The sequence below is a fragment of the Lissotriton vulgaris genome, unplaced genomic scaffold (assembly GCF_964263255.1).
Source record: "Lissotriton vulgaris unplaced genomic scaffold, aLisVul1.2 SCAFFOLD_4621, whole genome shotgun sequence".
NCBI classification, from domain to species: domain Eukaryota; kingdom Metazoa; phylum Chordata; class Amphibia; order Caudata; family Salamandridae; genus Lissotriton; species Lissotriton vulgaris.
The window spans coordinates 1-16153 of NW_028241558.1; the positions used below are offsets into that span (position 1 = coordinate 1).

The 16153-nt window shown below is 43.3% G+C and overlaps 1 protein-coding gene across 1 annotated transcript; it reads left to right on the top strand.

Moving 5' to 3' along the window:
• Positions 1 to 5813: 5813 nt before the first annotated feature.
• LOC147670624 (N-alpha-acetyltransferase 20-like) lies at positions 5814 to 15013 on the top strand. Its single transcript, XM_086948120.1, has 4 exons — positions 5814 to 5934; positions 8540 to 8675; positions 10541 to 10686; positions 14459 to 15013. The coding sequence occupies exons 1-4, from the start codon at positions 5925 to 5927 to the stop codon at positions 14542 to 14544; spliced, it is 378 nt and encodes a 125-aa protein (XP_086804246.1). The 5' UTR covers positions 5814 to 5924; the 3' UTR covers positions 14545 to 15013.
• The last annotated feature ends 1140 nt before the right edge of the window (positions 15014 to 16153 follow it).

Genomic DNA, 16153 nt, shown 5'->3' on the forward strand with positions numbered 1-16153 from the left:
CTCTCTACACCCCTCTCTCTACACCCCCCTCTCTCTACACCCCCCTCTCTCTACACCCCCCTCTACACCCCCCTCTCTCTACACCCCCCTCTCTCTACCCCCTCTCTCTACACCCCCCTCTCTCTACACCCCCCTCTCTCTACACCCCCCTCTCTCTACACCCCCCTCTCTCTACACCCCCTCTCTCACACCCCCCCTCTCTCACCCCTCTCTCTACACACCCCCTCCCCCTCTCACCCCCTCACAACCCCTACTTACACCCCCTCTCTCACACCCCTTCTCTCTACACCCCCTCTCTCACTACACCCCCCTCTCTCAACACCCCCCTCCCCCCCTCTCTCTACACCCCCCTCTCTCTACACCCCCCTCTCTCTACACCCCCCTCTCTCTACACCCCCCTCTCTCTACCACCCCCCTCTCTCTACACCCCCCTCTCTCTACACCCCCTCTCTCTACACCCCCTCTCTCTACACCCCCTCTCTCTCCACCCTCCTCTCTACACCCCCCTCTCTCTCCACCCCCCCTCTCTCTCTACACCCCCCTCTCTCTCTACACCCCCCCTCTCTCTCTACACCCACCCCCTCTCTCTACACACCCCCCTCTCTCTCTACACCCTCCCCTCTCTCTCTACACACCCCCCTCTCTCTCTACCACACCCCTCTCTCTCTTCACCCCCCTTTCTCTCTACACACCCCCTTCTCTCTCTACACACCCCCTTCTCTCTCTACACACCCCCTTCTCTCTCTCCACCCCCCTCTCTCTCTACACCCCCCTCTCTCTCTACACCCCCTCTCTCTACACCCCCCCTCTCTACACCCCCCTCTCTCTACACACCCCCCTCTCTCTCTACACACACCCCTCTCTCTCTACACACACCCCTCTCTCTCTACACACCCCCCTCTCTCTCTACACACCCCCCTCTCTCTCTACACACCCCCCTCTCTCTCTACACACCCCCCTCTCTCTCTACACCCCCCCCTCTCTCTCTACACACCCCCCTCTCTCTCTACACACCCCCCTCTCTCTCTATACACCCCCTCTCTCTCTACAAACACCACTCGCTCTACACCCTCCTCTCTACACCCCCCTCTCTCTACCTCTCTACACCTCCATCTATCGCCCTCACTCTATCTGTCCCCCCCTCACACTATCCCCCTTCCTCACTCTATCTCTACACCTCCATCTATCGCCCTCACTCTATCTGTCTATCTATTGCCCTCCCTCTATCTATTGCCCTCCCTCTATCTATCGCATCACTCAGCACCACCACATCACTATGCGCTACCACAGCATCACTGAACGCCACAGCATCACTCGTCGCCACCACAAAATCACTCCGCGCCACCACAGCATCAATCTGTGCAAATATGTTCTCTCAATGTTTCAAGCTTTATTACAAATGTCACAAAAAGAAGTTAATATTTTACTTCTGTTCTTGGATTTTCGTCACAATAAAATACACTGAACATAATGTTCACAAAAGTCATTTACAAAAGTTTAAGCTATTGCCATTATAAATTACAATAACTTCCATTTAAGTATTGATTATTTAAAAAAATTAAAAGCCATTGTTATTTGTAATATCAATACATCCAAGTCACATATTGCAGTACAAATACGATGCAGCACTCCTGAGGCAAAATAGCCGGGAGACTTTTTTAAAATTGTGTTATTCTTGTGTTACTCTGTGTTTTTAAAAATACTTTACTCACCAGTACCAGCTTGCACTCTACAGCGGATTTATCGCTGATAGCTTAAGGCGCAGGACGCTTCTACGAGCGCTTTGCCTCGCCCGCAGGCCACGCCCCTTTTTTAGGCCACGCCCACTCCGACATCATAAAGGGACGCTGAGAACAAGCACCACCATTACGATGCAGCACTCCTGAGGCAAAATAGCCGGGAGACTTTTTTAAAATTGTGTTATTCTTGTGTTACTCTGTGTTTTTAAAAATACTTTACTCACCAGTATCAGCTTGCACTCTACAGCGGATTTATCGCTGATAGCTTAAGGCGCAGGACGCTTCTACGAGCGCTTTGCCTCGCCCGCAGGCCACGCCCCTTTTTAGGCCACGCCCACTCCCCCTGGCCCTCCCCTCTCCAGCTTTAAATCATGTGCGTTCCCAGGAAGCGCAGCGGACGAGCGCAGCGAGAGCGCTGTTTGCGCGCCGATGGCGCGCTTAAGGCAAGCTCGTCTGCGCTCGTCCGCGCCCGGCCGGGCCCAAGGGCCATGTCCCCTGGCTCCTCCAGAGGTGACAGACTGGTATACAGCCCAGGCATCCTACACCAGTTACGGCCACCTATCTCTTCCAAGTGCGGCACTCGCCTACACCCCCTGGAGATCCCCCGACACTGTAAGTACTGCAATTTAGATCTATGCACTACAACCACCAAATCCAACGTCGAACCAAAGAACTACTCTATGTTTCTTCTGAACTGTAGGTCCCTTGTAAAACACTGCCTAGAGATTTCCCTATTACTAGAGGAACATTCCCCAGATGCAATTTTCCTGACCGAGACATGGCTGAACCAAGACTCTCAGCCAGACCTAGCACAAGCTATCATCCCAGGATATCAGATAGCGCGGGTCGACCGACCACGGGGCAGAGGTGGCGGCCTCGCGATCATATACAAAGAAAGCTATACCTGTCGCTACTTAACGGAAGACATTGAGGATTGTGAAAACCTCTCTTTTTCTATCGTCTTCTCTCCCAATGCCTGCTTCACCGGTATTCTCATCTACCGCACTCCCGGTCCCATAGGACAATTCAATACATCCCTACTCTCGGTGACCTCCCAGTCGGTTGTCTCTCCCTCCAACTTCACCCTACTCGGAGATTTCAACATTCATTTCGACAATCCACTAGACCTCTCGGCACAAGAGACCCAGTCAAGTTTGGCCGCATATCAACTCGAGCAACGAGTTCCGTCTGCCACACACGAAAAGGTGCACCTGCTAGATACAATTTTCAGCAACTGTGACCAGCTTAAAGTGGGCAGCATAACCAGACTTCCTTGGACAGATCACTTTTTAATAGCTTTCAATTGGACCACGAGTAAACCACCCCCTTCCTTATTTTCCACAAGGAAAACTCGTAACTGGTCTAAACTCCCCATTGACAACTGGGTACAAGCTCTATGTACCACGAGACCCTCCCTCTCCCAAGATCCAACCTTTAACAACAAAAAATACGAGGAATGGATAACCACCTCTTTGGATTTGGTCCTCCCAGAACACGCACCAAAATCCAAGAGACACAGCAAAACAGCTCCCTGGTACACAGAAGAGCTCAGGAACCATAAACGTCTCTATAAAAAACAGGAGAGAAAGTCGCGCACATCATACAAGCCCGAAGATAAAGCCACCTATAGGGAAATGATCAGGACTTATAAACTGGCCATTAAATCCTCTCAAGCTGCCTTCTACAACCTTAAAATAACTACGGCGAAATCTAAACCCAAAGAAATCTACTGCATAGTTAACTCCCTGATCAAACCCCCGCCCCCGGTCACAGACAACAACAACTCACCGACCAAGTGCAATGATCTGGTGGAATTCTTCTTCCAAAAAATCAACAAAATCTATCTCTCCTTTCCTAAACCGTCCACTGACTCTCCTGGCCAAAACCTGCACTTGATATCAAACCCGACCAAGCGGTTGGAATCTTTTCCCCTGATATCACCGGAAACCGTAGAGAAACTGGCACAACAAATAAAATCCGGTTCCCCGTGCGACCCTGCTCCCCCAGGCTCACTAAACCTTGCCAGCACTGCTATTTTCCCCACGCTCCTGGATCTCATGAACTCCTCTATAATCAGTGGGACGGTTCCCTCAACATGGAAGCATGCTATGGTACGGGCTTTACTGAAAAAACCCTCCCTTGACCTGGCCAATCCCAGTAATTATCGCCCGATTTCGTTACTCCCTTGGGCGTCGAAAATTCTGGAGAAACATGTCAATACCACTCTGACAACGTTTTTCGAGGAAAACCATCTCCTCGACTCTTCCCAAACAGGGTTTCGTACCAAACATAGGACAGAGACCGCTTTACTGGCTGTGACTGAGGAGGCAAGACGGCTTCTGGATCGAGGAGGATCAGTGGCAGTGATCCTCCTCGATCTAAGTGCCGCATTTGACACGGTACACCACAAAATCTTGCTAACCCGCCTGGCCGACTTAGGAGTGACCGGAGATGCCCTGACGTGGTTCAATTCCTTCTTATCTGACAGAACCTTTCAGGTCTTCGACGGCACATCCTGCTCATCCACTCGTCCTCTGGGATGCGGAGTCCCCCAGGGCTCTTCCCTAAGCCCTACGCTCTTCAATGCATACATGAGGCCACTGGCTGAGGTTGTTCGCCCCGCATGGTGTCAAGATCATCTCCTATGCGGACGACACCCAGCTGGTGGTCTCCCTTGCACAGAAGAGCAGCCTCCAGTCGCCACCAGACCTAGCGGCCTGTCTGGAGGACGTAAAGAGGTGGATGATGAGCTCATGCCTAAAGTTAAACGACGATAAAACTGAGCTAATGATCCTGGGCCCAGCCTCCCCCGCCTCCATAGAGCTGATCTGGCCATCAAGCATGGGAGTGGCCCCACCCCCCAGAGACATCATCATAAGCTTAGGCGTCTGGCTCGATAAGTCTCTGAGCCTTAACACACAGGCCACCAAGATTTCAGCCACCTGTTTTGGCCTCCTTAGGGTGATCAAGAAAGTCCTTCCCCTCCTCTGCTTCGAGGCCAAACAGACAATCATTCAGGGCCTCATCCAATCCCGTTTGGACTTCAATAACGCCCTCTACTTGGGAGCCTCAGACTACACCCTACAGAAGCTCCAACGCACCCAGAACAGTGCTGCCAGAGCGCTGCTGGGAATCCCCCGGAGGACCTCAGTAAAAACCGGCCTAAAGACCCTGCACTGGTTACCTGTCAGGGACAGAGTAAAATTCAAATCGCTCTGTATCGTCCACCAGACATTTTGGGAAACGGGCCCAGACATCAACCGCTCCCTGATCTCCCCCTATAGGCCCAACAAAACCCTCCGCTCTTCAACAGCATTCATGGCCGAGATCCCCAGGATCCGCAGAGCCAGAGCAGGAGGACGCTCCTTTTCGTACAATGTTTCCAAACTCTGGAACTCCCTCCCTCTGCAGCTAAGGAACAACCCCAACCTGACTACCTTTCGTAAACCGCTAAAAACTCTACTGTTTAATGCCCAATAAAGTAACCTCATGAGGGCTTCTTCTGTTTCAGCGCCTGGACGCCTCAGGGCAGCTGCAGCGATCTATAAGTCACATTTTCATTTCATTTCAAATGCTATAGGTGTCACATTTGCGAAAGTTAAAACTATTGACATTGTCAATGACAAAGCTATTAATTTCGCTATTTTCAAAACCAACACATTAATAAAAAAATTGACATTTACAAAACCAATAGCTCAAACCTTCCTAATTGCATTACAAATGCTTGTTTTTAATTATAGAGAGTCCAACAGTTTTGCAAAAACCATAACAGAACAAACATTTACAAAGACAGATGGCTGACTTATTGGTACTTATTGGTAATGGCAATTCCCGTTGACGGCGTTAGTCCAGTATATTTCCTACCTACGTTTTTAAATTGTTTTTTTTTTTTTGTGGGGGTATGTTGATGCGTGCCTATGCCAACTTCGTCACTTGCTTGTGCTAAGAAAAGACACGGCGAAACATAGAAGTGTACATACATATTGTTCTTTAGTGTGACATGATCCATTGTAAAAGCTTTTCAGTGTTACCCATTTGGTTTGAATATTAATGCACATTTTATATGCATACTAGAACTGTTTACCTTAACCACAAATCTTGCAGTATGGCATACCCTTCTATCTGCAGTATCTGGCCCACTGGCCTGAATACTTCATTGTTGCAGAGGCACCTGGTGGTGAATTGATGGGCTACAGTAAGTACATTTCGACGTTCTGCATTTTATCCTTTATAAATCTTATAAGACTGTGTTTTTTTTCAATTATGACCCTTATTCGACTATATGCAGGATCATGTACATCAGCATGGTCGCTTTGTAAATTTTTACTTTCGTTGGTATGTATCAGAAGGTAAGATATGGTTTCCAAACCAAGGCTGAGCTGTCAAGTAAGTAGCTCTAGTGCTTGAATATGTTCTAAAAAAAAAAGCAGTATACTGTTGCAAATTATCACGCATCACATGTATGCTTAGCAGTTCATAACAGTAATCCTAATTTTGTACAGTATACATTACTTTTATTTTGAAGAAAACAGTGTTGATAGAATTACTTAGTTCAGCCATAGGATGCCATGCATTAATTTTCTCATTGAAATTGTCAGCTTTTGTCCTTTGGAGGTCTTTGGCCAGCGGTGTTGTTTATGATACGAGAGGTCTAAGATTGTGGCAAGCTTGTCTGAATTTCAGATTTTTAAATTTGTTTCTATTGTCCTGAACTAACAGGATCAAAAACAGTGTCTGCATCAACATTGGGCGTGGAGTTTTCCATAACAAAAGTTGGGTTCTCAATTTCTTTCTCCTTTTGTAGCTTCACCGTTAAAGGCAAAAACATTTGCGTCTTTAAGCAGCAACGTATATACATGAAATTTTACGGCAGGTGCAGACTTGAGTTCTTGAAATCTGCATTATGGTTTGCTGAAAAATGTTGTGCTGAATCAATGAAAATAAAGTTTCAGGGCTAGATGTATCAACTGTCCCGTTCGCAAACGGGCCGATTCTGTATCATCCCAAAAGGCCCTCGCAATATAGGGAATTGCAAAATTTTCGATTCCCTATTTTGCGAATGCATTTAAGGAATCTCAAATTGCGATTCCTTAAATGCAATGCGGGAAGCACCCAAGTTGTGCGAATTTGCCCTAAGAAATCGCAAATTACCTCCAACTTCAAGTTGTAATGTGCGATTTCTTTGAAAAATGCACCTTTTTGCATTTTTCAAAGTGCCATGTGGCGCACATACATGCCCTTAGGGCATGTAGGTGTGCCACATGTGCACGCATACATATTTCAGGGGTGCAATAGGGTGTCCTTTTGACACCCGTGCATCCTTGGAAATGTATTCGCAATTTGTGAGTACCTAATGAGTACTAGCAAATTGCAAATATCTCCCCATTCATTCTTATGGGCCTCTAGGCCCATAGGAATGAATGGTAAGGTATTCCTTGATTGCGAATCGTAATTTGCGATTCGCAATTAATGAATATTAGGGAATTGTAATTATTATTGGGATTCCTACATACATGCCATTTTGCGAGTCCTTAATAGCGAGTCGCTAAAAATCGCTATTAAGGACTCTCAAAATCCTTTATTGATAAATTTGGCCCCAAGTCTTCTCTTGTCATATTTTTTTAACCCAAAATAATACTGTAAAATATATTGAATGCAAGCGTGATAAAAGATGTGAATAGCATGATTTCTTATCATTTTCTGTCAGTTAAACCAGCATAAAAATCTTCATTTATTTCTTAATTCGCCTTCAGTCTTCTGGCGAGACAGAAAAACGTTCATTAATAGGAACCCTGTTCCCACCACAACTGCTATCTGACTTGCCCCCTCACTCTCCAGAAATATGATTTGTGATGCAAATCAATGCAACCTGGGATCACAGAGCACTCAACCTAATCTGTAATACTGAAATCTTTAAAAAAACAAAACATTTTTACTTGAGAAAAGATTTTTTTACTTGGGCTCTGATGCCGAGAGTGATGGTTTTGCATTCTGTAAGCAGAATTAGATGTTCAACGGTTTGTAGGATTCATTAAAATAGCCTTTTTCTGGGGGGTTTTCTGATTGCAGAAGTCTGATCCAGAAATGACAAAAATACACTCTGGTCCTCACAACCAGACTATTAAGAAACATGGGTACTGATTCTTTTATTTGGTCCAATGCGTAGAAGTGTCTCCTACCTTTTTGTTGGCATACGTTTTCAGTTTGGAGTGAAGATCATTTCCCAAGCAGAGTAGTGTCGACCCAGCCAGCCTCCTAGTAGCTGTTCAACTGATCCTCACTGATTGATTGCTCCTAGCCTTAGGACACCGTGTATGAGGCTATCCAACAATTGGTTCTGCTCCTTCTGGCTTGGCACTTCTGCCATCAACAAACCACTGTTTTCATTTACCAGCAGACCACTTACTCAGTCCCTGTAGCAAAGTTCCAGTATATAATACATGCGTGCATGAAGTCTATGTAACCTATTGCGGCAGCAGATTATAAACTATATATCTGGCTCCAAAACTCATTAACATATCCTTATGCCTATTCACATTGAAATGAATGAGCTGTTAATGTTTTTGATTTCATAGATTAACTTCGATAGCTAAATGTTTGTCCTGCTTTGTCTCCATGTGAATTCCAACCAGCTAAAATTAATTCCAATAGATATTTCTAGTGTCGTTTAAGAGTTTGAATCTCTATTGTGATAAATGTATCTAGTCATTTGGAGTTTCTTAAATGGTGGGTGTAAGTATTTGTTCTTTTGTAGTGTTGAGTTTCAATTGCTACATTTAGAATGTATATATGATTTGCAGTCATGGGTAAAGCCGAAGGCTCAGTGTCCCGAGAGGAATGGCATGGCCATGTCACCGCTCTCTCTGTTGCTCCTGAATTCCGAAGGCTGGGGTTAGCAGCTAAGTTGATGGAGCTATTGGAAGAAATTTCAGAAAGGTGAGCTGCGCTTTTGATACATTTTACGGCTCGAGTGGGTGAGGAAAGCAAAGCACTTACATTTTTTGGAATTTTAGGCGGGAATTGCTTTGGTTTTGTATTCAATTTTGCCAAAGAAAACTTCAAAATAGCGACATAAAAATGTATCTTCCAACTTAAATTTTTTTCGCTTCTCTGAGTTTAGTGTTTCTGTACAACTTATAGTTGTTGGAATACACCTGTGTATAAATTAAGGAGGGTTGCGTTGCGCCATGCATGGCCACATCACAGCTCATGAGTCTTATCCACACAAGGTCCTACCTACAATAGATTTAAATCACGGGCACTGGCCTCCACCAGATCAAATGACTAGCTTAAGCACTTACTGCACATACTTGGCTCCAACTAATACCATCCATGACAAATGGGTAATCGAACTCAGCAGGGAACACAATGATGCTGAATGGGAACACAATGATGCTGAATGGGATCACCCGTTAGCTCTTGCCACCACCGTATCCAGAAATTTATAGTTAAAATTCATCAGATTTTACGTTCTGCACCAAGCATATTTAACTCCAGTAAAGATCAATTTGTACTTGCCAAAGGCGAATGCCTCGTGCGCGAGGTGCAGATGTAAAATCGCAGCTTTTGCGCCACATCCTTTAAGAATAAACATCACTGACTCGTGTCTGGAAAACCACAATGGCACAACTGACTGAACTGTCTAACCTCCCCATTTTGCATAACTTGGAGGTATTGCCACTGGGACTATTCACGCGACCTACCTGACACAAAGCTTTGGCTTGTTTTCTACATTTAGCTCTGTTGCTAGCCATGCATTGCATCACCAGTCGCTCGGTTGTCTTGTGGTCTGGATTTGAAAGCACAGCCCTCATATGTGAGGAAGCTAGAGTACTCCCCAGGTGCCTACTGTCACCAGACTGGGATGCACTACCACCCCAATAGAGGTCCTCTCCAAGGACACCATACCTCTTTAGGATGCACTTGCCTATACCCTGACACCGGCCCTGCTCCTCTTGTCTCCTGCGGCTTGATTCTACAGTAACATATTGTCTGTCTACTATCGCAGGCCTCTAACTCAGCCATCTCCTGGTGCAGTCGATCCCAGTGACCCTGCGTCACAGATGTATAGTATTGAATACACCCATATCAACCCTGATGCTCATCATTAATACCTCTGCGTCTCTCGCGCCGGCCCTGCATCTGCCATCGTTCTTTTTTCCCACTATATATTTTGCACTGTTTTTTAGTTATATATTTTTTTTCTTCCATTGTATTGCTAAACTTTGTTTGCCTACACACAGTTGCAGTGTTTCATGCCCTGACTACTAGCCTAATCACTCATACCGTGCGTGTGCTGTTGCCCATATGATTCTGTACAACGCTCGTCAATACAATTTTACACTATACATAATAAAAGATTCTAAAACAAATAACGGAGGTTGCGTTTTTCCAATATTTATACTATGAAACACATAAGCAAGCTCCTCTGTGTCTGCTTGTTTCACTCTTTGAATCAGAAATTTCTAAACTACAATTGATTCTGCCAATCGGTATACCACGACCTTCTATAGCACTCGTTCCAAATTGTTTTGCACATATAAACAGCTTATGGTTCAGAACACATGATTGTTCAAATGTTGATGGATAAGCCAATGTTTGCAGTTCTTTCGCGATCTTTGCCTGACAATTCGTGTTTCGAGTGTATTGGGCCAGTATGGGCAATGTGTAGTTATGTCTCTGGGTGTTTACAGTTGCACAAACGCCCTCCCAAAAATATGAAGCTTAAACAGTCACTTAAGTTCTTACAGTCGTAATAACCTTTACTCTTATTTTTCTGTGCATTTTTCTTCATCGTACAGGAAGGGTGGTTTCTTTGTGGATCTCTTTGTGAGAGTGTCGAATCAGGTAGCAGTAAACATGTATAAACAGCTTGGCTACAGTGTATACAGAACTGTGATCGAATATTACTCGGCTAGCAACGGGGAGCCAGATGAAGACGCTTATGGTGAGTATGCTATCACCCTGACAAAGATTTGCTTCCAGGTTGAGCACTTGCACGGATCAGTAACTGGCATTTCACATGTACTCCTAAGATACCTTCATTACCACCTCATCCTTTTTCCTTGTCCTAGTCCTTGCTGATGTATGTCGATACTGCATCCTAAAGATATATTTTCATTTTTTCTTCTTTTGGTTCCATATAAAATGGACCCTAGCCTTTAGGGACTTCTGTTTTATTGTTTTCCTTTAGAGACTAGCTTCCTACTACTGCATCATTGTCTGTACACAAGGCTTTTTGGCTCTTATGTGGGAGAGGCATAGGGGCTTGCAGCCAGATTCATGAAGCCAAAATCGGCTCGCAAAGCGCCAGATTCTGAGAATCTGGCCCTTTGCGAGCGCTATTTTTGCATTTGGGATTCATCATCCCAAATGCAAAAATCGCAATTCTAAAAATCGCTAAATTGCGAATAATTGCATTTAAGGAATCTCAATTTGAGATTCCCTAAATGCAATTCATGAACCATTTTAAAATTGTGAATTCGCAATCTGGGGCCGCTATTGACCGCGAAGTGTAACTACGTGGTAAATAGCGGAAACTTAGAAAAATGCACTTTAGTGCATTTTACTAAGTTGTATGTTACATACACACATGTCATTTGGACATGTGTGTGCGCAACACCTGTGTACATTACCATTTCAGGGGTGCTACAGGGTGTCCTTTGGACACCCTGGCACCCTTGAAATCGCATCATTATTTGCGAATCGCTATTTGCTAATTGCAAATAAGGAATGACTTCCCATTCATTCCTATGGGCCTTTAGGCCCATAGGAATAAATGGGGAGTCATTCCTTATTTGCGATTAGCAATTAGTGATTCGCAAATAAAGAAGCTGTAGTAATCACAATAAATATTGCGATTTCTACATTAATCCCGTTTTGCGAGTCTTTAATAGCGATTCCTTAATAATCGCTATTAAGGACTCGCAAAACATGACAATGATGAATCTGGGGGTTAGCCTCTGATTTGACAGAAGGCGTAACCTAAAGCCCCGTTCTACTTTTGAGTCAGTGGGGAAGAACAATGGTGCCCTTGGAGATAAGGTGGATGTCTTCATCTGGACATCCGTCAAACAATGGGAACTCTACTTAGTCCTGTTATTGATGGCCTTTGGCCAGTAACCATGCTTACCTATTTTATTTAATGGTTTAAAGTTGTGCCATCCCGTCATGGTTCTTGGAGTGCTGCATTGAAAGTACCATTTAAATAAGTTTCACAAAAACTAGCAGGGAGAGACGTTTGCTCTTTGTCTCTTTTGCTCTCTTGTCTCAATCAATCATGATCTCTATTCGGATATGTGTTCTCCATAAAAGTACATACATTTCACATAATCAATCGTTAATAAAAGATTGTGACTAAACACTGATTATATTACAGGCTTATCGCTTAGGTATTTCTCATTGTCAGTTACATAATCATTCACCAAGTTTAGATCTACAGCTAATCAATAAAATATTACATGGGTATCACACATAACTAATTACAGCTTCAATGCTAAAGTGCAGGGTGCGATATGCAAATATGCAGGGGGCAAGCAAATTAGCAAATCACATGACCAATTGCATCTTTGATACTAAAGTGCCAAGGTGCAGTGTACAAATATGCAGGGAACAAACAAAGTAGTAAGTCACACAGCCAGTTCCAACTTCATTACTGAAGTGCCAGAGTGCAATGTGCAAATTGATGATCGCAGAGCCAATTGCAACTTTAATGCTAATGTGCGATGTGCGAATATGTATGAAGTAGGCAAGTTAATAAATAACGTTAAAATAACAAATAGCAGCATTGTAAAAAAAGTCCCAATGTACAAAAAACAGGGGGGGAAAAATTGTAAACAAAGTACTCTATGCACCCTCATATTAATTGTGTTACAATTCCCCTATTTGAGAATACGATCCAGAGGTATATGTAAAAATGCAACCTAGTCCAACATTCAAGGATTCATGGAAAAGTGTGAACGGATAGCCATTTTCAGAAAGGTATATACTCGGTATATTAAATCAACATTTTTAAACTGCAGGATTATTTTATAGGCAACCTTAAAATCCGTTATCCCCTTTGACCTAAAAAACAGTATCAATAACTGCATACTATATATTTGATAAAAGGTGCAGAAAAACAAAAAATGCAGCATGGACTGTTTTCTTATATTGCTACATGGGCAAGCCAGATCGTCGATATTAGGTTGATATCCTAAGGGGAAACACAACAAATATTTGATTGTACCTGATCTAATGCGGAAAAGAAGGCTTCGCTCCCAGCGAGTAATATCTTTTAACAGATAGCCGACAGGTAGACAGGATGGGGGTCCTCCTTTTTCTGCCATTGTTATGTATTGTCTCACGGATTCTTTAGTAGACTCCTGGGTATGTCTTATGTCCCCGTAATGCTTGTATAATATTTTGCAAATAGACTTTCCATCAATACTATCTAATTGATCGGAATTATAAAAAATGTGGCTACGGTTAACAGCTGTCAGATTTGCCCGTACTTACGCAATCCACGGTATATCACCCCCCCCCCCCCCCCCACCCCTCCCCGATACCCCCGTCACTCTGGTCTCTTTAGCTGTGTCGCTTGATCAATTACTTTGCATTAATTTGGTGCCATGAAAAATCAGAATAAAAAAAAATCTTGTGAATTGCACCCAAAATGTCAAGGGAAAATTGTATCATATTCCAAAGAGAATACTCAAAGTTATTGAGTGAAGAAGTTTTTGGGTCATGTTTTGCTTTGGCTCTCTTCCACCAGCTCCAGTTAATCATTGCCCTTCCCCATGGATAATATAGCTTAACGATTTGCAAATGTATGTATGTCCAGTTCCTTGAGGCTGTTATTCTCAGGCATATCCATGAGTTAGTGATCACCTCCTAAAAAAAAATCTGGTTTCACTCTTCATGATTGAACAGACCTGAAAGATCATTGGCCTCCTGTGAGGACCTGCTTGCAATCATTTTGCGACTTTGTATCTGTGCCTAATTCCTCCTTTGTGGGAGAAAATGCTTCACAGCCAGTACAAGATTTTCCTATTTGCCTTATGAGAGCTTTGCCTCTTTAAAAAGCTTGGTAACCTCTTGTTCACAGCCCCAGCCACAACTCTAGTGAGACGAGCCTCTTTCTGCACGAGCATTTAACAAGATAATTGGTACTTGTCATTTGCTTATGATTCAAGTTAAGGAAGTGCACATTGCAAGTATCCTTAATTTAAAACTTCGAGTTATACTCAGAACTAATGGCCTGTGGTAAAACTCAACCTTAGCAGATGAGAGACCCTTTCTTGTGTTGAAGCTCTTTGCAAGTTTTAAAAAACGCACCAAAAGGAAAAAGCCAAAAATTACAAATTTCTGCCTTGGCTATTTTCCCTTGAACGTTGGCCAGCATCCACTGATGACAGAGAAGTGTAAAGTATACTGGGTAAGCTGCTGAAGTTAGACGTTTGTGAGTAACAGATGGTGCTTTACCAGATCTTACAGATCGATAAGCCATTTAAGCAGTTTTTGGTCCATCTACAAGTTGATGCTGGATGGTTCTTATAGAATCCTTTCGAGCCTCTGCAGACAGAAAAACGATAAGATATAATGTTTACTATGGTAGCACAAATTGTACTTTGGCACATGTTTTCTTTAATGTGAGTAACCTCTTGTTGCCTGATCACATGGCTGATACAAGTGCAGCCTCTGAAGTCCGGTTAACATGTTATTTTTCTTCCTTTCGACAGATATGAGGAAAGCACTTTCGAGAGATACAGAGAAGAAATCAATTGTGCCCTTACCCCATCCTGTGAGACCTGAAGATATTGAATAACGCTAATATGTGGTTCTTGGGCAAGCGGACACCACCATAATAAATTGTTCTCTAAAATATATGTAAAGAAAGAATAATACATTTAGATAGTCCATTGAATTCAACGGATGCATGTCAGATAGGCCCATGAAGATTCCCATTTGAAATGGAATCCTTCACTGTTTGATTACTGGCTCATTTTACATTCTCTCTTATATCGAACGTCATTATTTTTATATTTGTGCTCGATTCTTTTTTTTTTAAATTCATAATGATGGTGTCTCCGAAAACACACACACTGAAGAGATTCATTTAAGGAAAAGGAGCTGGAAACCATTCTCGAGTGTCCAAGAACCACAGATGGATGATATTTGCTCTTGTTTCTGTTCATGATGCTTTGAAAGGCGGATGTGAAGGAATAAAATGTTTAATAAATGCACTCTGTGAATATTTATGTCCTAAGCCGTTAAATAAAGAAATAGATACTGGTTTTGTTGAGTGGTCAACCCCCAAACTTTACAGTTGCATTTTTCAACTGGCTTTTATTTACAGTACTGTTAACCGTGTATCTTTGCTTTGTCACCAGCTGTGTATGGACAAAACTTCTCTTTTTGCTATATATAGATACTTTATTTAAAAATATTAGCTGAATTTATCGAACTGGATTTCACAGAACTTGAATGGTTTGTTAATACAGGGCCCTGAGAGGTGTGATGGCCTACGAAATGTATGCAGAATGCAGTTTCATAAATGCAAATTGAAGCCAGAAAATGTATTACACCTGGGAGAAGAAACGTGTCGTTAAAAAATAAGTTTACCTAGAAATTGCTGACTAATATGTACTGACATTCTACATACCAGAGAAGTCTGGTTGATATTTGGATGCTCTTGCTTGTCCAGACTGCTGCCTGCCCAATACTATTTTGTTTTCAATGTATTTAAATCCTATTTCTAAGGCCGTTTTCATGCATTGGCCTCACTTGCTATAAATAACTAACACTTTGTTCTTTCTTAGCCTACTAAAATGTGATGCCTTGATTTGAACTATGTTCCCTCAAAAAATGTTTGGCTTTGGATGCTGCCTGGCATGTAATGTTCCTGCACAGCCATCTTGTGTCCCCGTTACTTCAGCATTTGTGGACTAGTTTACAAATATATTAATTAAGGAAAAAGTACATGTGAGCTCAGAATGCTTCTGGACTTTGGATTTCGAGCTAGATCATAACTGCCTACATAGTTGTGGATAGGGTGAGAAGGAGGCTAACAGAAGGACTGAGTGAGATGTGAACCTGGCGTACCACTCCATGATCTCAGGAGAAAAGAGAAGCCTGTTTGATTTCAAGTGATAGTGGTCTTGTCTTGCGTCTAAAGAGCTGGGTTGACTCAAGCATCTGATGCGTAGTAAAACGATATTGTTGTGAAGTCATTAATGATGTTGAGAGGCTGTCCTCTGGTACTTTCTGGGTGGACATTTTCTTGATACCGGTGGTATAGATGAACTAGCCCTCCCCCCTCGTATGCACCCTGTCCTAAAGGAATGGCCAGCTTTAAAACTCACTCCATGTGTCACTGTTTTAAGGCTTGCACTGGAACAACTGAAAGAATAGCTCACACTTGTGCATCACCAACC

What these genes read in the sequence shown, in the direction of transcription:
- LOC147670624 (XM_086948120.1), top strand. An exon ending in TTGGAAGAAATTTCAGAAAG is followed by an intron (nt 8,676 to 10,540) that starts GTGAGCTGCGCT and finishes TTCATCGTACAG; the next exon opens with GAAGGGTGGTTTCTTTGTGG. An exon ending in GCCAGATGAAGACGCTTATG is followed by an intron (nt 10,687 to 14,458) that starts GTGAGTATGCTA and finishes TCCTTTCGACAG; the next exon opens with ATATGAGGAAAGCACTTTCG.